Raw genomic sequence first — 23,689 nt, 5'->3', positions numbered from 1 at the left:
TTAATAATATACGGCTTTTCTCTCGGTGTTCGCGTAAAGTTTGCTCCGTACAACTTAGCATATTACTGCCCCAAACCGTTCATGTAAAGTTCGCATAAAACTTTATCTTCATATTGTTCCGGAAATCCTTTCTTCTTACACGCTGTATTATATATTTCAGATTAACATAGCGAAAAAATATCCGTATATGAATACTAATATATCAATCTAGAATTATTGGAAGAGGAACGTAAGCTCGCGCGAATAAAAATGCCTTCCCGTAAAGGGTTTTAAAAAATCTTCTTAATTTTGGGACGTAGATTCGGAAGAAAAGAATGGGACGGACGCAGGAAGGGGTTAACTTCTAATTGTTTTGTTAAATGACGCGCGAGTAAGAATCCCTCCGAGGACTTAAGCCCCAAAGCGAGCGCCAGAGCAGTGGTTTCAGTTCATTTCGCGTTCTCTCTTTTACTTCCGCGTCCGTTTCTTCTCCGCCCTGTCCTTCTTATTCCCCATCGTTCCTCCTACTCGCCTCTCTTCACCGTGGCCTCTCCGCCGCCTTAATTCTTAGCTTTATTCTCTTCTAAGACTCTCTCTTAATTTCTTATTTCTCCCTCCACACCGATCCCTCCTCCGCTCTATATCCTACCTTTCGCAATTTATATCCGAAGAGGAAGAGAGACAGGTCGCGCGGCGGAAAGAGAGAGAGAGGTCACTGAATGCCGGGCTTAAGCAGACAATGCTTCGCTTTCAAACGGCGGCTTCGAAGATCTTTCTTTCGCATTAGATACTTTAATTCTTTAAACGTGTCCTGCCGCGAGGCGAGCGATACCCTTCCTCGTTACAGACGTCCTTTTAAAACTCCGCTCCGATGAGCTCGCAGTATTAATTTTGTTCCACGATGTTTTTCTGCGGTTTTGTAATTGAAGTGGCAGGCGAATGAAGAGACTCTGCGTTGTCTCTCTTTCCTTGAAAAGTAGTCTACACACGTTATATCATAAATTGTTATTTTTTAAATTATACAGAGATTGACAAGCCTTTCTCTTCTCTCTTTATCCTGCTTGTTATTTTAATTTTATTATTTCTAGAAATATTTTTATTTCGAGGATATATTGCAGATAATCATCGGAGGTTTTTCGATATGTAAAACGTTACCAATTCAACGCATATAAAGTTACATTGTAATTGTATAAACAAACGGACGGCGGCATAATTTCGCAAACATCAATTTTGCAGTAGTACCAAAACTGTGACAACAATGACAGAACCGGGCGACTACAACATTATTACTACGACGACTACGAAGCAACTGTAACACCCGAGGCTTACCGGGAGGACGTTAGCAGCAGCAGCAGGCGGGAACTATCGAGTAACTGTCAAATGTTCCCATATACGTAGGTAGGTAACAGGTCAATTATCAAACCCTTCGCGTATGTTAACGGAGTTTTGACCTTGTAGATCCTGCGCGACAAGATGTGACACGCGTTGTCCATTGAACATCTCGCATCGCGAAACTGTCATCGAATGAATCGCGAAAGACCGATGGCGGGAGAATCAGCCTGTGCTCGTTTCTCAAAAGTACAACGACGATTCAATCAAGATTCGAGTGGGAAATAAATTTTGCTACTCTCGCTACGATCGTTCAAATTATATTATTTCCTTCGGAATCTCGTCGAAAAGCAGGAAAGTATAGACAGTTTCCGGAATATCAATCGGGCCCGTAGAGGATGCGGCCGCCACCATAAACCGCTATAATTATTCGATACTCCTTGACACACCTAATTGGACAAGTTCGCCGGGAAATGCTAACCGGAAGTGAGTAAGAGCGCGGAGAAGGGAGGGAGGAAAGGAAGGGGAAGAGCGTTGGAAGAGCTAGCCGTCGATTTTACTGACCATCTACGAGCCAACCATCGGCTGGTAATGGCCACTTTGAGGGCCCGCCATAAGCTTTCCCAAAGAGACGAACCCTTGCTCTAAGTGGTCTTACGCCGACGTTTCGACGAGGTAGATACTTACTTTGCCTATCCGCAATATGACCTGACCTTTTACTCCTCCCTCCTACACATCTGTCTGTTCTCCACCCTACGTAATCGAGCGGATATCAATCGTTCGCCACACGCGAGGAAACCATCAAAGCGGAAAATTTCACAGTCTAATAAAAATTCCGAAGAATTGATAGCGTGAGGAAACAGAGTTGGATATGTGAAAACACAATTTGCATATATCTTTGTTTATATAAAAATTATTTTAAAAAATAAAAAGATATCAAGATATTAGAAAATGGATAATTTCGTTAAAAAAATATCAATTGTATACAAATATTTCACCATGTATACATATGTATTTAAATATGTAATAACATAATCTTTCCGATAATCTCAATTTTCCGCATTTGACATCAAGTTATAAAGAGACACACAAATTAACAATTAATATTTCTTTTATTTTTTCATTTTGCTTGCAAATTTCCAAATTCGCTTTTGATTTACCGAATTATATATTTTTATATTAAAACTTCTGACCGTCGCGATGGCTTTTTCCGCAGGAAGACGCGACGCTTCACTCGCGTCCGCGCTGCACCTGTATCCCTGTGTAAGGGGTGTTCAAAGTATACGTGCGTTCTCGTCGATAATTTTAATATCGCTCAACGAACAACCCACGATGGAAGACGCGGGCAGAGAGCCGTGAAAGGGGGAGGGGGAAGCGGGAGTATCACCGGAACAGCGGGTTTCAGAGGCTAAATGGAGGCACGGTAGCAGAGCAAGGGTTAACTCAATAGAGGTCTAAGTGAATTACTTATCGCGTACACCCAGTATACAGACTAGATGCGTTTAGCTATAGGTGAGGTGGATACTCAGGGCCGCGCGCGATCCTACGCCGATGAGCATCCTTTTCCTCTCTCTCTCCGTTCATTTCCCTATATACCCTTTTTCGTTCGCGTCTTGCAACGCGCGCCTCGGACAATTGCGTTACAGTCTTTTGATGTTACATCACCGAGAACGGCGACGTTGAAAACGTTGTTGATAAACGTCGCCGTCGGTATTTGCGGCAGATTGGGGTGTATTTCTTTTTTTAAATCGAGAAAGGGAGATTTAGATGGCGCGTCTATTTGCAAACGTTGCGATTTTGATGATTCCGCCGAAGGATCGATCACGGCCCTGTCTAATTGTCGCGGAAAGGATGCGAGCGGGTTATATGGGCATACTCTTGGAGGAGAGCCCTTACGAGAGCCCTTCCATCGCCGGGATCTTTGATGGACGCCTGTGACTGCTCAAGAAAATTCAGTTAGTCCGCAGCTTTGTGCTGCTATCGCGAACGACGGAGAGCGATAGAACGACACGTAGACAGATAGAGGGACAAAGGGTGGAAGGGTTATAAGGAGGGTGGGAGTTAGTGCTCGGACCGATGTCTCCGTTCCGAACTTAATTAGCCGTCGCAGCCTTAATTGCCGACTGATATTACCCCGGGGCAATTAACGCAATTAATCGGAGAAAGTGTTACGCGGAGAAGTCTTTTCTTCCGGAGAGCTTCGCGTCTTATATGCCTATTCTTTCTCGAATGCGCCCTTGTGCGATGACGCGCCCTGCATTACGCGATATCGGAAACTGTCCAGCAGATTCGATTAACTTGCGCGCTCCGGCCGAATAAATTTTTCCTCTCTTCGTGGCCCTCTTCTCGTCGCTGTAATAATATTATAATTAGATTACACGCTCTGAGAGAGCGGTAGGTCAGGCGTTTCAGTCTCGTTCGTGGCACGATAAGCGACTAATGATATGTCACGGTAAATAATATATTCTTTCGCTTATTTTCATTTATTTCAAATATATATTTAAATATTTATAATATAAAAACGCGCAGCGCTCTGCAATGATCGCGTATATAAAGTAATCTAATTATTATACGATTCTGTAGAGACATAATGCATCTCGTTAACTCTTAACTATTATATTTATATAATTATATTTATAAATTAATTTTTTTGATTAATGATATTTTCTTCCAAAATTAACTTTGCAGGCATCGCGGAGCGTAAAGACGCGTTCGCCAACTTCCGGTTCGAAGTTTGCCGATTCCCTTTCCTCCTCCCTTACTCCGGCCAGTTTCCTCTCCTTATTCCGGCGCACGTGCGGTATCGGAGATTAATTGCAAAATGCAATTGGCGAGGATAGGCGGGCGGGGGTAGATAACTGCAACAACGTCTCGTCGTGAGCCGGCGGGAGACAGTCTGAAACGAGGGGGATGAAAGGGGGTGGGAAGGAGGAGGGTCGGAAAGAGGCGACGCGACGGAGGGCGCGCGGTAGCTCGCATAATGTACTCGGCGCGGCATAATAATTCAGAAATTTGCATGTACGCGGGCTAACTCCTCAAGTAGGTTATCTATGCTGGAAGTTTTCTCCCGTGATATATAACGCATCCCACTGTCGAGTGGTATACAGGGGCGCCCGCGAAGCCCACGTCTACCACGCCGCCTTACGTCCACCCGGACCGAAAGGGGTGAGAAGGCCCGGGAAGGATGGCTGCGCTTCAACTTATATATAACTACGCGGCGTGGAAAGGTAGGTGTGTATATATACATATATACATAGTGCCGACACATTATCTTCTCGAATTTGAATCACTCGGTGGTGGCGGAGATAAGCGATCGTCACGTCTCCCGGAAGTGTCCTCGCGGCAGAATTTATTCGACCCTTTACACCTTTCACATCTCGCGAGTTCAATTCTTTCTCACGCAGCTTCTCAAAGGAGAGAATATATTTCGTATATAATAATTCTTTCGTTATACCCGATGCATTGAGTCTACATCTTCTCCTCTTACAATTAGAGAGATAGAACGGTTTATTAAGGTTTTTAATTTTTATTCTTACGCTTATCACAGATTTCGTTTGTATTTAGTTATAATTGTAAATTATATTAAGCGTCGCTTTTTTAGAAGTGTAAAGAGCAAACAGTGAATAATTCATTAGAGGATACTATACGCGACGATGCTCTTCCATTATCATAACATTATAAATTTTACAAGTTACAATTGTAGTAGAAGGTAATTTCAAGAGTAATAATTCAGATTTCTTGAGATAAAAGTAGAGAAATACTATTACTTATTCACATGTCCGTCCCTCTATTCTTTGTCTCTGCTGATAATCCCTATCTAGAATCTGCTTATGCAACTAAAATTTTTCCATGACTAACCAGCGAAAAACGTAATTAATTATTAGATTTAATATAATTAAAATTTGAATTCTGAAAATAATTTCTTATTAATTTAAGTCTGCAATTTATTTTTTTTTCTTTTCAAAATCATTATCTTAAATTGATCGGAAGTATATCTGATCCCGTTGACAATTTACGATTAGACAGTCTATAATACATGATCCAGGCGATCCTCGCGAATTAACTCGAGGCTCGATCGTCGTCTAAGCAGCTTGATGTTGGTCGTAGGAAAAGCCTCAACTCGCAACATCCACACATGATCCCTCTCTCTCTCTTCTCGAGGATTCTAAAAGGGACATCGACGGACCATCCCTTCGTCCCGCGCGGTATATGTATATACGCGAGAGAAGGTCCTAATCCAAATTTCCAAACTTCATATTTGCCTTTGAGTCGCTCGCCTATCCTCTCGAAGTCCCTCCACCAGACTCTCCTCCTCGTATGTTCACTCGCATATATGGTCGAGTCCTCGTCGCAGATAATACTTCCCTCACTCCTCTGCCCCATGTTCACTCGCTCCCCCGTCCCTTCTCGCCTTATACCTACTGAAATCTCCTCTTTCCTATTACGTCGTATTATATGTACAGATTTCCCGCAAACTACGACCGTATAGCTTCGATAGCCTTCTTCTTCGTCTCGCTCGCGCGCGGCCGGTCCTCCCTTTGCTTTCCCGGTAACGTTTTCACCCTCAAAGGACTCGCGTCGAGGCAGTAACACGGGGGATTACGGCGCACAACTCTCCTACGATGAGTTAGAATTTAGCGTGACACGAGACACGCGCGACGTGTATGTACAGCGCACACGTGCGCGGCCGCAGCCGGAGTTTATTGAATGTTGAAGCTGTATTAAATTCTGTATCGTTCGCGGTCCCCGGAACCGGAGGGAGATAAAGCAGCCGGCTGGCCGGAAAGCTGATTGCGAGCCGATCGACTTTTCCGGGGAGGAGAGAGAGCATATTTGCGTAAATTTCGTCTGCCCGTCGTCCGTCGCGAAGATAACAATCCAACGTTCCTTTGCTGCATACGCAGCACAATTTTCAGAGATATACTGCTTCAAAAGATGTAACAATCGCACTTTTTTTATATTATCGCGTTCTAAGTGACATATAAATGATTAGGAACAAATGGGAATATTTTCCGATTTTTCTCTTTTATGACATTTATTAAATTCTTATAGTTGCAAGTCTTTCGTGACAGCTACACGATCGATGAATGTTGCAATTAGAAAATATCACTGCTACATCATACGTATAATTTTCGCTTATCACAATTTTTCCAACCTCACGGAATGTTCCATCGATTCGTGGGAAGGGCATTAAATAACCTGATGCAGAAGCATGACGTATATAAAACACGTCTATCCTACGCGAAATTCACCCTCTCCACCTTTATTAACGTTCCTCCGCGCGGGCGCACGTTACCTTCGGTTCAGCAAATTGCGCGGCCGTATATTCCGCACGCGAATTTCCACTCGATCGAGCGATAAAAAGATCCGTCCCGATGCCTCGGAATATTCCGCGGGGATCCCATACGTTAGAGAGGAATCGTAGATACGCGCGGCCTTTATGCAAGTTAAAGCGCCGCGCGCTTCTCGGGCGCACGGATCCATAACACGTAACCCTCCGACCCTCGTAAACCTGAATTTATTAACACTTGGAACGACGGGGAGATTTGCTAAATGGTTTTCAATTTGTATCTTAACGCCGCCAGACCACATGCTCGGCGCAGATTCGGCGCGACAGATATCGCAAGGCGCAGGTATTTCTCGCTAGCGAGAGCTACATATCTCGTATACCCTCCTATAGTTATTAGCGTACAAAGTGTCTCTTTATTATTAGGCGAGCGAGAGGAGCCACCCCAAGAAATTCATATTCGTGCGGAAGTCTGTTTTATTGCGGGTATACCGCTAATCAATCGCGAAAGTTGCGAGTGAGTAAGCAAATTGCATAAATAATCGCAATGTAAATCAGTTTAATATAATTTGTTTGCAGCTTTTTTTGTTAATATACATCTGATTTTATTAAAAGTTAAAATATCTTGAAAGAACGAGAGTTATATAAATTACTTTGAATGGAGAGAGTATAGCTGTATATTATTTTGATATATAATTTTATTTCAGTAGGCTATCTCTTCATAAAAATTATTTGCAGACACAATTAATAATAGAACATATGATTGATTTTAAATACTTATCACAATATGTTTGCATCTTATAGATAATACTTTAATTGATTTGATATTTAATATATTACATATATTAAAATTAATTAATATATCAAGTGTAATAAATATATTAAAATTTATCTTTTTAAATTAATTATTTTTAGAAGAAATACCTCGTCTATATGTGCAAGATTTAACTTATCAAACTCATAAATTGTATAAATGATACAAATAATATAATCCTTCGTTCAGACAGCAAACGATCTCCGTCAAATCGATAATGCGATAAATCTGACACATATAAATCTGTGTATCACTGATAAAAAGTCCAATTTATTTTATTGATTCTTTCACAATCATGATATAATGTACTGATTGTAATCTATAATGATATAACGTGATTTTTTTCATTTTTCGTGATTATATGATGTTTTTATATATCTCTTTCAAAAAAGTATGTGAACGAGACATTCTTAGTGCTACCATAGAAAGTATCACGAGATGTTTCTTCTGTGCAGTGACGCGCATTATTTTGCTGAGATGTAGATGTACTTTATAGTAACGGCTAACAATATATAGGATGCGTGATAGATCTTTGTATCGGTAACTATACTCGAAAGAAATCTCTTCAGTATCAGAAATCAATAAAGTATTTAACTTTTAGAATAAAAGTTAAACAATGAAATTTTGCTTTAAATATTAAAACACAAAATAATTTTTAAAAGAGATAAAATGTCTATGATTTAATTAGTTATTAAATTTCTGAATCTTATATAATTTTTTGTTTGATTTGAAAAATAAGAATATAAAGTTTTAAGAAAGAATATTTAATACTAGCAAAGAATTGCCTTGCTTGATTTAAAAATTTTTTCAAATTCATTAAATAGCCAACATATGTATAAATCATATGTTACATAATACATATGTATATATCAAATCTTTGAACGAATGTAAATCAAACATATTAGCTCTCTCAAAGACAAATGTTTTTTCAAAATCACATTGTTGTATTTTTAAGCCAAGATCCAAAAGCGAACCTAGCTTTCTTGCTTAATTCTAGCCGGGCATCGCCTAACCAGGACTATCTCTATTGGACGACGAGGATATTCGGATGCATCGCGCGGGATGCTCGTAATTTCTCGGGTAAGCTCTGGCAAATTAGCTCCGGGCATACGTTACTCTCGCCTTAGTTGTCCCTCTCCTGCGCTCTTCTTAGTCTTCTCCTCCGCTCTAGACGTTCTCGCCTTTATCGCCCCTCTCGGAGAAAATCGAGCTTTTCGCGTATAGAGAGCGAGCCAGCCACAGCTTCTTCGACCATTTCCCTCTCCCGTTAGCTCCCTTTCTCTTTCTCCTCCTGTGCTCAACCATTTCCCATACACTATGGATAAATACGTACACGTTTCACGGAAGTGTGAGATATCCGTGTGACCGTCGTAAGGTGGCGAGACTCGCCCTCTTACCTCGAAAAAGCTGCGGAAGGAAAGAGAGAGAGAGAGAGAGAGAAAGCTCACCCTGAGAAGGGGGTGAAAGGGGGAGGGTAGATACTCCGTCCTGGACGTAGGACAAGCGCGCCGGCTTCGTGGTTCGACACGAAAGCTACTCGTTCCAGGATGGGCAGAATCGCGCAAGCTCCGCCCGCAAGCTCCACGGTGCACGCCCAGGGTACCAGAGCTTTCACCATCCGGCATTCTGTACCGACCCCGGCAAACCACCCTTGCCAAGGGCCACCGCATCCGATAACGCGGTAACCATCCTCCCTCGCCCGCGCATCTCTTCGCCCCCAGACCCGACCTAGGACGCGCGTGTTCTTCGAATCCCTCTCCCTCTCCCCTTCCTCTTCCCCTCTTCCTTCGCCGACCTTCCCTTTTCCACCCCCTGTTCCCCCTGCTTCCCCCCTTTCTTCCGACCTGCGTTCGGTGCCCACCCGTCCCTCCTCCGTTGTAGGAGTTGCAACTTTAGACCGCTTTGCACACAGATTGCATCACAGGCATCCGCGGATGCAATCGTTACCCCACTGTCGTGTTTCCTCGCCCCGCGTCTTTCTCCCTCGGGAGAGGAGGGTGCACTCGCGCGCGCATGTGTTACGGTATACGTGAAAGGTATAACTGATGCCGAAACGGTCGACGCATCACTCGGACGGGGAAGTTTGAGACGAAGCTCTTGATTGCGATGCTTTATTGGCTTCGGTGTCGTAATCAGCGACGCGGGATTAAACGACGGGTATGATGATCAGAGTAACATTCAACGGGAATGAGTAACTAACGGAGCGCTTAATATAGCCGAGATAGCATTGTGAATCATGTTCCGAGTATTCGTTAACTCCGAAACATAAGTAGCTCTGCTCGTAAGTGCTAATAAATGAGATAATCATTATATTCTTTATACTTTTATTTATACTTTTATTATATATTTAACCAATAAAGTGAAAAAAATGAACAAGAATAAATCACAAAATTTTATCTTGATCACATTATATTAACAAAGTTTTAAATGAATTTTTGTTAGATAAAATACTGACAACCTCCTGGATTTCTTTTAACGTTTGATAGAATTAAGATTACAGCAGGTTGGATCAGAAATGGATTAAGACTTGATAGAGTGGGATAAGATGCAGATGCGTTTTATGACGCCTCTGGTTACCGTCTATCCCCGCGAAATAATGCGATCGGATTTGGCGAGTGTAAAATGCTGTATCGGTGAACGAAATCTCCCGCTAGAAACTCTTGTACTGTCGAGACAAATTTGTCTGAAGATTTACGTACGCGGCTTCTGACGATACACGTGGAAGCAAGGGAGACAGGCACATGTGTCATAGTGAGTCTATTGATATTCTAATGAAAGCAATTGTAAATTTTGTTATCGATGATATAAAAAAATATTTTATTCAAGTGCGATATTTGATCAATTCGATTAAAAAAAAATTAAAAAGTTGTAGAGTTAAATCATTATTCCTATCATAATGTTTTCTTGTCCGCCTAATGTGCATTATCGTAATCTATTTATCGCATTTTTTTATATGCTTTGATCACAATTAAATAATTCCTACGGCAAAATATTAACGCAGCAGTTCTATTACGTAAAGGCAATGTCGACTAACATGCGTCAACTGGATAAGGCATTATCTTTTAAACACTCAGTCTAATCTGAAGATTATCCAGTCTGCCAATTGGACGCTATCGGAACTAATTATTATATGCCATATATACTAAGATAATGGTATTTTTTTTGTTTGTTGAATCATGTGTAGATAATTCGATGTAACTAAAGTGATGAAGATAAACTCGCAAAGATGCTTTGCAACGAATAAAATCCTAAGGAAAAGCTTTGTTAATAGAATATTTTAAGTATCGTAATTATGATGCATCGTCTAGCCTTTCCGGAAACCGCAAGAGATAGTATACAATTCGTCATTGACGTTTTCCTATCATCTTATCTTGAATAAACACTCGGAAGAGAAAAGAGGAAAAACAAAAGATACATCGAATCAAACAGATTTTCATTGAGCGAGAGATGATAGATTAGGTACATCATCGATAATAAGAAGTTGACGGATCAATTTTCTTACGATTTATCAGCGTATTATTTGCTACGCGAGCCTCGTAGATATTCCCAATTACATCACAAATACTTTATTTCGTCGTTTCCTTCGATAAAACGTATAATCCAAATATTTATTATCTGCTACGCTCATAGATATTCCCAATTACATCACAAATACTTTATTTCGTTGTTTCCTTCGATAAAACGTATAATCCAAATATTTGATTCGATTGAGCCATGAACTTATGCAATTCCAGCGGATTATCAAACGATAATGACGCGCTTTTTATTTAAGCACGATCGGCATCTTTGTTTCACATCACATCTGACGAAGTGAAATCGTACATGTGCGTATGTATTATGAAAATATGTGTGTGTGCGCACACGCATACATAAATGTAGAAGGATATAATCGGGGAAGGACGTCGCTCGCGAAGCACCGGAAATTCGTGGATACTAGCGAGGATCGGTACCGATATTATTCGTCGTCTATGGAAATTAATTCCCAGAAATCGTCTAATCCGACTGTGACATTTACAGGAATCTACGAATACGTATGTGTACGCATATGCTCTATTATTGTATATTCCCTTTGAAATTCTCCGAGATTCGAACGATCCATTTTAATAGCGCGAAGGGAATCGCATACATACATTTAAGTTGACATATCGAGGGAAAGCTGCTTCTATATTAATTACTACTTAATCTAGAATTATTTTTATCGATTAAAAAAGGCGATAAAAAAATTGCATTACAAAAACTCTAAAGTTTGAAATCTTTTGCAATGTATACTTGTGAATTTTATATTATGCGATGAGAGAGAGAGAGATGTGTGTTAATTTTTTATATCTTTTTATTATATCTTTATTTTTTTTCTCTCCTGTATTTTTATAATTACATATAACAATAGATTTTCATATTAATCTGTATTGTCAATATATATATATTTGCTTATCGATGAATGAGATTTTAATGTTTCGAATATTAATTGCTTTTATCACAAAGATGAAAGAATAAATTTACCAAATTAATTTTTAATCCGGATACGCATTTGTTGCTTCTTATCGCGTGATTAAATGTATATTTAATTATTATTGACGCGTATATAGTTATTTCATATACTTTGCACTGCATATTTTTACTATAATTTTTTAATATTTCTTATATTATCTTAAACTCGTATAAACAGATAATATCGTTCAAGAAAAAAGTAAAAAGATTTTAAAATTAATGTATTTTTAAAAATATTTTCTCTGAAAATATCTCACAAATAATATACATTAGTACATATTTGACATTAAATAAAGATTTAGTATTTGAAGATTAATATATCATTGCACGTTTCTATTAAACGCAGTTCCAAGTTTCACTAATCAAAGTAATAATAAAATTCTTTCGCGCGCGCGCGCATTTGTATGATACAAATTTCTGTGTTACACGTCTACAAAGATTTGTTCCAATGGGATGCTCTGCAATCGAGACCGCAAGAGATCGATGCGATGGCATGGATATCGCTTGATGCTCCTTCTGCATATAAGCTCGGTCATCGGCAGTCGCGAGTCTGTCGCAGTGAGCGTGTTGCAGGTGAACAGCTGCAACGGTGTACGTGCATCTTATCTGTAGACACACCCCCGGAACACGATTCTGTGGTGGGGGTGTTGAGATGCAGACGAGAGTGGGGAAGTTCGACGAAGGAAGAAGGATTTCGAAAGGATGGGAGGACGAGATAGGTGTAGGATGAGAGAACGGATCTTCCGTGACTCGAGGAAGAAGTATGGATACGAGAAAGGAATTTCTGAAATGAACGAGAAGCTGAGAATCGATGATGAAGAAGAGAAAAGATTTTTGCCAAATATGCGTGTACGTATATGCTACATAAAACATAAAAGAGGATTTTCAAGGAATAAAGAAATTAGACATTTCTGAGAAGAAAAATTGCTATCATAAATTTCAACGGAAACGAACGTGTTTAGGTACGATTGAGATAAACAAATGGCGAAAAAAAAGCAGATGAAACTGTGATCGGAAAAAAAGAAGAAGAAATTTAACGAGACAAACGCGCGAGGAAGAGACGCCTTATCCGGAGCGAGCAAGCTTCGGAATCAGGGGAGGATAAAAGGGAGACGCGGAGGACGACGAAGAAGGTGGGTTCCGGCGAGGAGCCGACGAGAGGGTGAACCAGGCAGCGCAGCATCCAAGTGAGGACCAGAATCGGTAGACGAGAGACGACGATGTCGCGGTGGGTGTTGGTGTTAGTGGTGGTGGTAGTGGTGATGATGGTGGTGGTGACCGGATAGAGGTGGTGGTGGAGTGGCAGAGTGGTGGCGGCGGCCGCGATACGGCAGATGGTGGGGTTGATACTGAAGGCCCGCTCGCGACGCGGTAGGGCGTCGTAGGGGCAGTAGATCGAGCGCCGCGACGCTACGACGCGCACAGTCGCGGCTCGAACGCCGTTCACTGCGAACGTGTGTCGCGCTCGTCCTCGGCGGCGCGAATGACATCTCGTCGATTTTCGTAAATAGGAACATTCGGTAAGAGGGAGAGAGATGTGAACGTGATCGTGTGATCCGAATCGACGATTACTCATCCGAAAAGATCGAGCTTCGAAAACACGCACAGCTGTTCGAGATTCTGACGTTTGGTGCTGATTGCGCGGGCGTCGGGATGCGCGTTTGACTTTTAAAAAATTAAAAAAAAAAGACCGGTGCTTGATTTTGTGATCGATGAGAAACTCTTTGATGCCAGTGTTCAGAACGGTGTGCGTGACATTCTGAACGGACGGAAGGACGGACGAGGGACGATCAGTGATCGGAAAACGGGACGAAACTGTAGATCGCTCTATTTACTTCAGGCGATATTTATCGTAATGAGTTGCGAGCACGTGTGTGATTTTCCGCACTCTAGTCAGAAGTACAGCGCAGTTTAATCGTATCTAACGTTTCATGCATAATTTAACCAAATAGAACTTAGAGCAGATCGTAGGCGTGTAACTCGTTTCGATATAAGAGAAATGATCATCCACGCATTAATCGTTAGTATTCAGTAGCTAGAAATTAAGAACTCTCAACAGTAGAAACTGTTATATAAATAAGCGGACATTTCATACACGGTCTCTACATGTCTGTGATTTTAATCGTGAACAAAAAAAAAAAAATTTATGTCACATCGCGCGATCATCGACAATTATATCGTATAGACTATAGACATACCGATGCTCGTAGTGACGTTTAAAACTATTTCAAAGGATCATTAAGACAGTTTACTTAGAAGCTTGCTGACACGCTTTTTCGATCGCTTTTGACTATCGATTAATAAATATCGGAGAGAAAATTTTGACACTAAGAGAATTTGTGAGCGATTCGAGAATAACGCGATATGTCACGAATGGCGACTTGCGAGGTTCAAGAGAATTACTGAGGCCCCAGAAGGGAATGGATTTTCAGAGCGCAATGGACACCTTCGTAGAGGCATGGATGGCTGCTAACACGAAGACGGATCAAGTACAGGTAATCCTTTGATGGAACATGAATAATTCGTTATCGATCATGCGTATAATCATATTATCTTTCTCTAAAAGCAACTTGAGGAGTTCATCATGAAAGTTTCAAGCAGAATATACATAATAAAAAAGAATCTAAAAAATTGATAAATATATATAAAAATTGTTTCAAAAATAATATTAATTAAAAATATGTAGAAATTAGAAATATAATTAAGAGCAAATCAACTCTTTTTTGTAAAATAATATAAAAAGTTAAAAATAGAGACAATAGAATTAATTAATATATTTCATAATTTTTAAACATCTTTTTGCAGATGAAATCCTCAAATTATAACAATAAGATTAAAGCTTGATTGAGATAAATATGTTATTATATAGGATCAACTTATCGATTGGATTAATTTTATAATCGTCAATAAATGTGTCAAAAAAATATCAAGAGAATCAATAGAAATATATTTCATAAATAGGAAAAAGTTCAGAGAGAGACAGAAATATAGACGCTAGCACGATTAAAAATTGTACTTATAAATTATATAAACATATAATCTTGATGTGGTATATAAAATTTCGATAAGATGGTTTACGTCGTAGATTAGCTTGCCAATATCTTTTTTGGCATTCGGTCTGCCGAACTTATAAAAATAACGCAGCGTCTATATTCGGTGTCAACGAGTGCGAGGGGCGAGAAGCAACCCCTTTCTGACATTACACAGCCAATTGGCCACCCTATCGCTTCTTGCTCCTATCTCTCTTTCTCTCTAAACGCGCTTTCAGCCCCCTTAAATCCTCGTCATCAATTTGGCACATTCTTTCGCATCTCTCAAAGCGGCTGACCGTTTTACGTGTAACGCGCGATTATCCCGGTACCTAAAATAAATAAACAAGGCGTCACTTTTGCCTCATTTAAGAAATATTAAAGGAGACCGCGAAAATATTTTAAATTTATATTCAAGAAAAGATGTTTATTTTTTTTCGTACATGAATTCTCTTCTAAATCTTGCCTTTCATACATTGTTTTGGATTAACAAACGTAGGACTGATTTTTATAGAATTTATAAATGATATTTATATATAAAATTTATTGAAGTACACACACATTTACGCGGTCTATATTAGAGACATTGAAAAACCGTGAACTTAGAGAAGAAAATTATCTGTGTAAGTGTCGCAAAACGAATATATTATTCAGATTCGCGACTTTCCGCACTTAAAAGTCGCGAGCCGAAATTCAGACACGAATCCGACACATGTATATCTCGCTTCGCGATCTCACAACGAAAACCGAGGACGACGAAGGGCGGGGGATAATCCTTGGCAAAGCCGCGGCTCGTATGTGTGCTGTGTGGACGAACGGCGCGTACGTTTACACGTGTACGTATCGGGGGGTCACGGGTTCTGACCACGATACGGATGTGCCTCTGCCTTCTTCCTGTGCCACGACCATGTTCATGTTCTGGCATTCAGCGGAATAAGACCGCATGTCTCCATTGACCGCTCGATCTCTCGATGGTCGCCTTTGGCTGACGATGACTATCGAAAAATTATCGGCGACAAATGGCACGAATTATTGATAAATTTCACATTTATGTAAGTCACATGGTAATAATTAAATAAAGAATACATCATTTTGCTATTAATTTGACATTCCATCATTCACACCTCGTGATCATTGCAAAAGAATAATTGGATTTAAAAAAATCGTCATGTATTGATAGATTGTAAGATTGTACGATGTCTAAAAATGAGAATATTAGAATGTCACGTGTAGATATTTAGGGCGCGCACGTTTTTTATTTTATTCATACTTCGTCACGCGCGTGAACTATCTTATAAAGGAGTCGTACATTTTAAAAAGGGGAGAGGATCTCTGTACAACTTGTATAAGTATGAAAGTATTTCCGAGAAATGCGTTGTCCATAGGCGTACTTAAGAAAAGAAGTCAGAGAGACCAAAGATAATCCCGTAATGCTGTTACTTGGAGATACGTGAGGCTTTGCTTGGTCATGGTATTAACATACGAAGACTCATCTCTGTAGTTTACTCCTGTAAAACTCGAGGACAATACACTCGGTTAAAATTACAGGATGTAGAGAAAAAAATTTGAATTTATAATCTCCACTATGGTCATTTAAATTATGTCGTCGAAGAAACAAACTAATATGCGTGAATAATAGCAATTGCGGCCGTAACAATGGATTCTAGCGTAGTAGTAATCGTATAGTAAAATCGAAAAGATATACCTATGGGTGTGGCATTTCGGAGTGTTAATTAAGGTCGCACCATCATTCTAGCTGGATCTCTCACGATAAAACGCGCGGAAAGAGTGTGACGATTTAACAGACATAGTAGATCTTAAATCGTACAGGTTCATAAAAAAATTGAAAAAAAAGAAACGTCATGAGAGTTTATGATCTAAAATTTTCACGCCGCGCACGCATCTCTCGCTCTTGTATATTCCGATATTGTATATATGAAAATACGTCCTTGCACCGCGTTGCACGCACGGGCGCCACGTGTGTACTCCAAAGTGCGTCGCGTATACGTGTGCGTGCGCGAGGATACGTTTGAAGCACGCATGGTCACGGTATTTGACCACCCCAGCTGCCGGAATGATTGTAATCCATCTATCCGGCCACTGAAGCCGATATATCAAACGCAGGTAGAATGTATACTTGCCTCTCTCCGTATAGGTCTTTTTTATATTGCCTTTTTATGCCGCAGTCACGATCTTTTTGTGTTTTCTCGACGAATATTTTACGCGATGAAAAATATTAATTACGATGTTAAAAGGGAATCGCGTCCAGCGAAACTTTATTGCATATAAAAATTATACGGTCTCATTCTTATAACATAATAATTATTCTTTAAATCAAGATAAATGTGCGATAATCACGTTTCTCCTTCAGAATCAAAATATAAATGATAAATATTTTCCTAAAAAAGATTTTCTCAGGAATTATTTGCGATGCATTATTATATTTGCATCGAATTTTTGTGGAAGGACATTATTAATTTCTGCTTTTAAATATTAATATGAATAAGAATATCACCCTAGTCGCGTAAAAACTTGAAATGCATTTTCAGATTATTTTTCGCATTAATATTAACGAATCGTTTGCATATGTCGCTTGAAATGTATAACTGTAATTTTGGAATGATACTCGTATCCTTCTTGCTTTCTCTGGTTAATCCTCGAAATCAATGCTCATAGCTAGTACAAGATTGTATCTCTGCTGCTTTCTAATCTTTAGCTGTACCCTGTACCATGTTTTGCACTTAGGAAACGAGGTGTCTGACATCGCGGTCGGCAACAATTTACGTAACACGATCGCAAACGCATCAATCCGCGGATTATCTGTTGCGAAGAGGGAACCAATTATCATTCGGTCTGATATTTTGATAAGTATGATTAGAATATTGCAGATTAATGTGGCTCGCGCAACATTTAATTCTGTTTTATGCGATCACTGCCGAAAGATAGCGAAATTATCGCGGTGAAACAGATAATGGATTGCGTTAAATTTTGTTAATTAGAAAGAGATATAGAGAGAGATTTGCGAATTATTATTAATACATAATATTATATATTATATTATACCGATGAAGATTAGGAATCGAGTATCCAGTGTGTCATGAAAGTATATCAGAAATAGTTCGTCTTCATAATTGTGGATTTTTTGCAATTACAAAACAATTACTAATTATTCAATTTTTATAAAGTTTTGTATAAAATTTAGAATAGCGTCCCCGCGATACTTTATTTTTAGAATTGTGGAAAAAGTTTAACTCCACAAATATATCCGACTAACTATCAAATCATCAATGTCTATTTAATGACGAGATTTAATAAATCAATGAGAAACTCGTAAAATGTCTATCAAAAAATCTGTCGAAGCAAATGAAACGAATCCTTGCCTAATTTCAAGATTGAAAAACTTGAATTATTGAATTTTCGGCCATTAAAATACAAATAAATACGCCAGAGACTAATTGCAGAATTTTAGAAAAATTTCGGATCGACAACTATATGTCATCCAAATATTTGCGATTGATTGTTCTCAAAAAAGTATGGCTAAAATAAACGAATCTCGCGTCTTCAGAATCACCGAACGGCGCGAATCGCGGCGCGATTTTTCATGACACGAGCGCTCGCGGCTTAATGCGGCATTCGAAGAATTAATCAAGACGCGAGGGAGACGAGAGCTCTCGGTATAATTTACGCGCATCGAACGTCGCCACGACGAGGCGAGAAAGAAGAGAGGCGAGAGAGTGTGTCGCGCGGATTGCTTCTTTTCTTTTTTTTTTTTAATGGGTAGAATTAACGATACGAGAAACGCGACGGCGTCGCTGACGTAACATGTATGCCGAAAAAAGACCAACCCGTTCAATTGGCCAAACGTTAAAGACCGTCGGTCGCGATTCGATCTTACGTAAGCTCGTTGACACGCCGATCCGAAGTAACGTATACGTACGTATACCGTCGCAAGTTAAATTCTGGAATCCCGTCAAGCTTCCGTCTCTCCCCCGCGCGGTCCTTCAGGTCTACGAGGATTCTGTGCTCGGTCAGCGATTAAGGTTATCGCCTTAACGGGAAACACACCAACAGGAAATACGCCGTCGCTTGTGCGTATCTCCGTTACACCCGGTAGATAAGCTGATCCGCTGATAAACGCCCGCCGAATCGTCGTTGTTCGCGACGAGAGCGAGATATCGCGGTTAATTATTTAGCATTTCATTTTTATTGTCGCCGCGATCCGCGCGATCGGGACACATCCGTGCGAATTCACACTATAGCTCGCTCAAATTGGAACCAGTCTTCGAAGAATTCACCGTCTTTTATTGACAATACATTGGCGAATAATAACGAATGTAAATTTTGAATAAGTTTGATAAGTTTTTTTAATTTTTTTTATTTAATCATTTGCGGATGCATTTTGTTTTGCTCAATTTTAGCAATTACTGTCCCATCAATATTTGAATACGATAAAATTTAATTGTGAGTAAAATATAATTTGATATCACATGTATAATTTGTTAATAATTGAATAATGTAGGACAATAACATGTCATTGAAAAGATTTCGACAATTATTACAATATCATTATGCACCTCAATTTAATTTTGTCTTACTTTTTAGCTTTATTTGCCCACTAAATTATTTCATTCGAAAAATGGAGCGCTAATATATCGTTACGAATCGACTAATTCGCAATTGTATTAACAATATATTAGCATAAAATTAATTGAGAAAGGAAATAATTTTTATCGGCTCGAGCGAGCGAAATATTTCGGGCAGGAGAGAAACTCTTCTGGACCTATAAACCTTCGGACTATGCGATTCCTCGATTCGACGGGAGGCCAAGCGAATCTTGGACCACGGCGAGAGCCGGATCGATGAGCGAACCGAAATTCCTGATTTTACGACAGCAGCCCGTCGTAACCCCTCGCGCGTCACACAGCAGAGAGTTACCGCGATATCACTTGGGGCGTTAGCCGGATAAGCCGCTAACCCCATCCACCTGTTGCCCCTTCTTACACGCTCTCGCGTTTCGATCTCGCTTCGTTTGTCTTCATTCCTCGCGCAGCGGCGAGAGAGAGAGAGAGCCGAGGGGGCCCCCTCGTTTTCGTCCTCTTTTGATCCACGTATGGACCTTCGGGGCCCGCTCATCTCTCTTTCGTCAGCACGATGCCGACCCACCTTTCTTTATCTCTCTCTCTCTCTCTTTCTCGTTTACTTCTCGGCACCTTTAGGCATCTCGCTTCTTCGCCACTTCCCCCTTTACCCCTCCTTTCTTTCTCTTCTTCATCATCTTCTCGCTTACTCCCGTTCCAGGCCCGGGTCTTCAGCGGTCTGACGTGTTTTTTGCGAGTGCATACCTCGAAGCAGCTCCCGAAACAGTAGCTGGTACCCCGGTACAGTCCGGGCAAGTGAAAAAATCGCCGGTCGATCCTTTGCAGCCGATCGTTAGATTGAAACGATGTTGAAACGAGGGATCGAGAGATAACTCAAAGAAATAAAATATTTTATCTTCTCTCGATTTGGACTCAATGACCTTATATTTTTTTTTTAAATTTTTCTGCACGTTAAAACGTACAAGCAACTTGTCTGACTTTGTCGAGATAAAATCAAGAAACTATAATTTAATTAAAACATACCTTGAAGGAATTAATTTGCATAAATAAAAAAATGGCGAAAAAACACTCTGTGCGCTGTCTGCGCGATCTGTTTGATTAAGAATTAAGATTATCTTCATCTTACTTAGGAAAAATGAGTAATTCTCGTCGTCGTCAATTATTCAAGGTCGCCGCGTCATGGTGCGCGAGTATATAACAGCCGATTAAATTCTATAATTTCGTAATTAAATGACCGAGATTAAATAGCCGCGAAAATCGCAGATTGCGAGCAAACACGAAACGCGGGCGGAAGTCGCGAGGAATCACGGAGGGTTAAAACGCTGGCATCTTCTCTCTCGGCTCGTTTTTACACTCGTATTCCACGGAAGCGTCATCCATCGACGAGATCCAGTTTTATACGGACAACGAAAATCATCGCGTCTGCCAGCGGCGGTGCATTTCACACATCGGCAGCTAGCGGTGGTGGTGATGATGATGGTGATGGTGTAGGATTGTCGCATTCTGGGTCCAGTTGACCCCAGTTGACACCGTGGACGGCTTAGCCGTTAGTGTTAAGTTCAGTTCACTCATACATAAATCTAAGCCCGCGCGTTTATGCCTTAGCCTGACTTTTTGCCGCGCGGAATTGAGCACGTGCTCAGATTTCATCGGCGACAGAACGCTTAGATCATCCGGCTCGCCTCTCTTCGAGCGAAGTTGCGAAGCCGAAACGTCGCAGATTCGACCGCGTTTAGGTGACGACGCGACACTCCCATCCGTAAATTGCCGGCGAAGGCTTTTTTAATCGCCGCATTGCCTCCAATCGCGCATAGTTAATTCGTACACGAGCTGATTTTGAGAAATAAATTGCACGACGAGAGATACCGTTTTATCACGTGTACCAATTTTGCGTGGAAATGTCAAGGTTGCTTATTTCTTTTTAGGTCCGCGCGGTTTTTCGTGAACACACGTTGGCCATTATAAAAATCTCGTGGTAATTTTAAACTATATTTCCCTGCAAAAATGTTTATGATAATCGTATGAAAAAAATTATGCAGCTGATAGAAGTATAACATATGCGGATGTGTGTACGTATATATGTGTATAGCAGGAAATTTTATCTTTAGAGATTAAGAGCAACGAAGGATTTATTACCCCCGGCGATTACCACGCTCTCATCAAGATTATACATAAACGGAGAGGATAAAGTAGACATCAAAATAATTTACATAACGTGCGTAGAAAATATTGCTCTGCAACTTTACACTAAAGACAATGTAAAAAAGCCCAGGAGAGAACTTGTTACTCGAGTAATAAGCGTAAAAATGCGCAAATCATGCTTCCCGATATTAAATTTTTTCGCATTCTCGCAGTATATAAAAAGATGTTCTTATCATGTACACCGTAAAGCTTATCGAATTACTCTATATTACATTCTCATCTTCTTTTAATCATCGAAATGGATGGGATCAATTCTCTCTACTTTCCTCCTCTTTGTGCGCGATGATAACGTTAGGATAAATATATATATACTTGCGCTTTAATAAAATAGATACGATAATGGCCGATAATGATTCAGAATGGAACGCACCGAAATCATAGCTAATTATCCGAGATAAAAGTGTTAATTGACGCGTTTTTACTGCGGTTTACAGAGCCAAGCGTTGGCATTGACACACAAGGCCTCGCCGCCATCGAGACCGAACAGCGTGTCCTCGTTACCGAGGAGCCCTCAGTCTCATCAGTCCCAGCACTCGCAGCCGCAGAATACACCTCAACCCCCGTCGGTGCATCCGCTCCAATCGCAGACACCTCTCAGTGCACCCCAGACCCCGTTCTCCGCGCATAATCAGCATCCGAAGCAAGAAATCAGCGCCAGTCCCAAACAGGAGGGTTTCGATCTCAGCAAATCCAGCACAGGTAAGTTTCCCTCCGTCTTTATCACTTACTTTATATTAATTGATCTGTCGATGCGCAACGAGATACATCAATTATCGATATTTTATTTTGATAAAATTTAAGAATTTTGCAAATATTAAAAAGTGACATTATTTTATAATCCATTACGTATGAGGCGTTAAGCGCGAAAGAAGCTTGACCCCATTTTTGTAATTATAAGATATTTAGAAGTTTAAAAAAAATAGTACACACTTATATACCATCGTGTTTGTACACTATTTATTTTCGCTTAACTTTATAATTTAGCGCAGAGATTTAAAATAAGTGGGTTAGACCAGCTTAGCTTTCCCATTGCGCTAGATGAAAGAAGAAGGAATCTGAGATGTGGTTAACTCAATTTATTAAACAACGTGGATTAGATCTTTTTTTTGCACTCTCAACGCCAATATAATTGATATAATAATTTTTGAAAAATTGTGAAATAATGCAAAGAGAAAATTACAATTGTACCAAATTTAAGTCGGAGTCTGACTCTTATACTTGGTACAATCAAATGTGTTGGCTTCGTATTTCTTCACCGTCCAGTCCCTAGTCCCGAATGCATCTGTGTACACTACATTACCCCGGGCTGCATCCCGGGTTTGACGGCTTGCCCGGGGTTCCCGCGGCCGTAAATCGTCAATTCGCCGGGCGAATTAAGTTACCTTTTACGAGAGATGGGGGTCGTGTGAAAACAGCTTTAACGTCTTTACAACACGGTCGGGATTTGCTCGGGGTGACGATGGCGAGGAAAATGCGGTAACGATGCACCGATGTCACGTCCATTAATGTACTCTGCCGAACGGAAGCAACGTTAATCGTCGTCACCATCTCGCGTCTGGCGAAGGTCGATATAGCTTTTGCGTAATAAATAAGAGAATATATATTTAATTTTTATTATTCGCAGTAATTTTACTTTCACAATCTCAAAAAAAAAAAAAAAAAAATTTTTCGCCTTATTTATTTAATCAATTAATATTTTTTTTATAAAAAAAGTAAAATCACACATACTTTTATGTTAATGTATTATAAATAGTAAGAATATATATTGTGTGATATTAGAATAAATTATATATAATTATATATAATGTTAGAATGTCAATTGCTATTTATCTACCTATCGTTTTACTTCTCAAGAATATGAAATGAATAATACGGAGAGTTCAAAATGCCCTTATTTCATTCACGACAATCTATGAACTTAGTTGCCATGTCGCGCCATAAAGCCCACTTCCGCCGAGAATGA

At 40.1% G+C, this 23,689-nt stretch overlaps 1 protein-coding gene across 2 annotated transcripts in view; it reads left to right on the top strand.

The window, feature by feature from the left end:
* The first annotated feature begins 13,274 nt into the window (after positions 1–13,274).
* Positions 13,275–23,689, top strand: part of Dve (SATB1_N and homeodomain domain-containing protein dve) — a 47,197-nt gene continuing 36,782 nt past the window's right edge. The window contains exons 1-3 of one of the 2 annotated variants that reach the window (XM_083031453.1): positions 13,279–13,417; positions 14,330–14,392; positions 22,161–22,425. In XM_083031453.1, the coding sequence (XP_082887579.1) occupies positions 14,336–14,392; positions 22,161–22,425 (322 nt within the window). In that variant the 5' untranslated portion in view covers positions 13,279–13,417; positions 14,330–14,335. Of the gene's footprint in view, positions 14,393–22,160; positions 22,426–23,689 lie in introns of both variants that reach the window. The other variant, XM_083031452.1, reaches the window with a different exon arrangement.

Source organism: Prenolepis imparis, unplaced genomic scaffold, assembly GCF_030444845.1.
Source record: "Prenolepis imparis isolate NDT839.2.m4 unplaced genomic scaffold, iyPreImpa1.0 SCAF_2, whole genome shotgun sequence".
NCBI classification, from domain to species: domain Eukaryota; kingdom Metazoa; phylum Arthropoda; class Insecta; order Hymenoptera; family Formicidae; genus Prenolepis; species Prenolepis imparis.
Note: the sequence above shows the minus strand (reverse complement) of the source record. Positions and strands in the feature narration are given on the sequence as shown.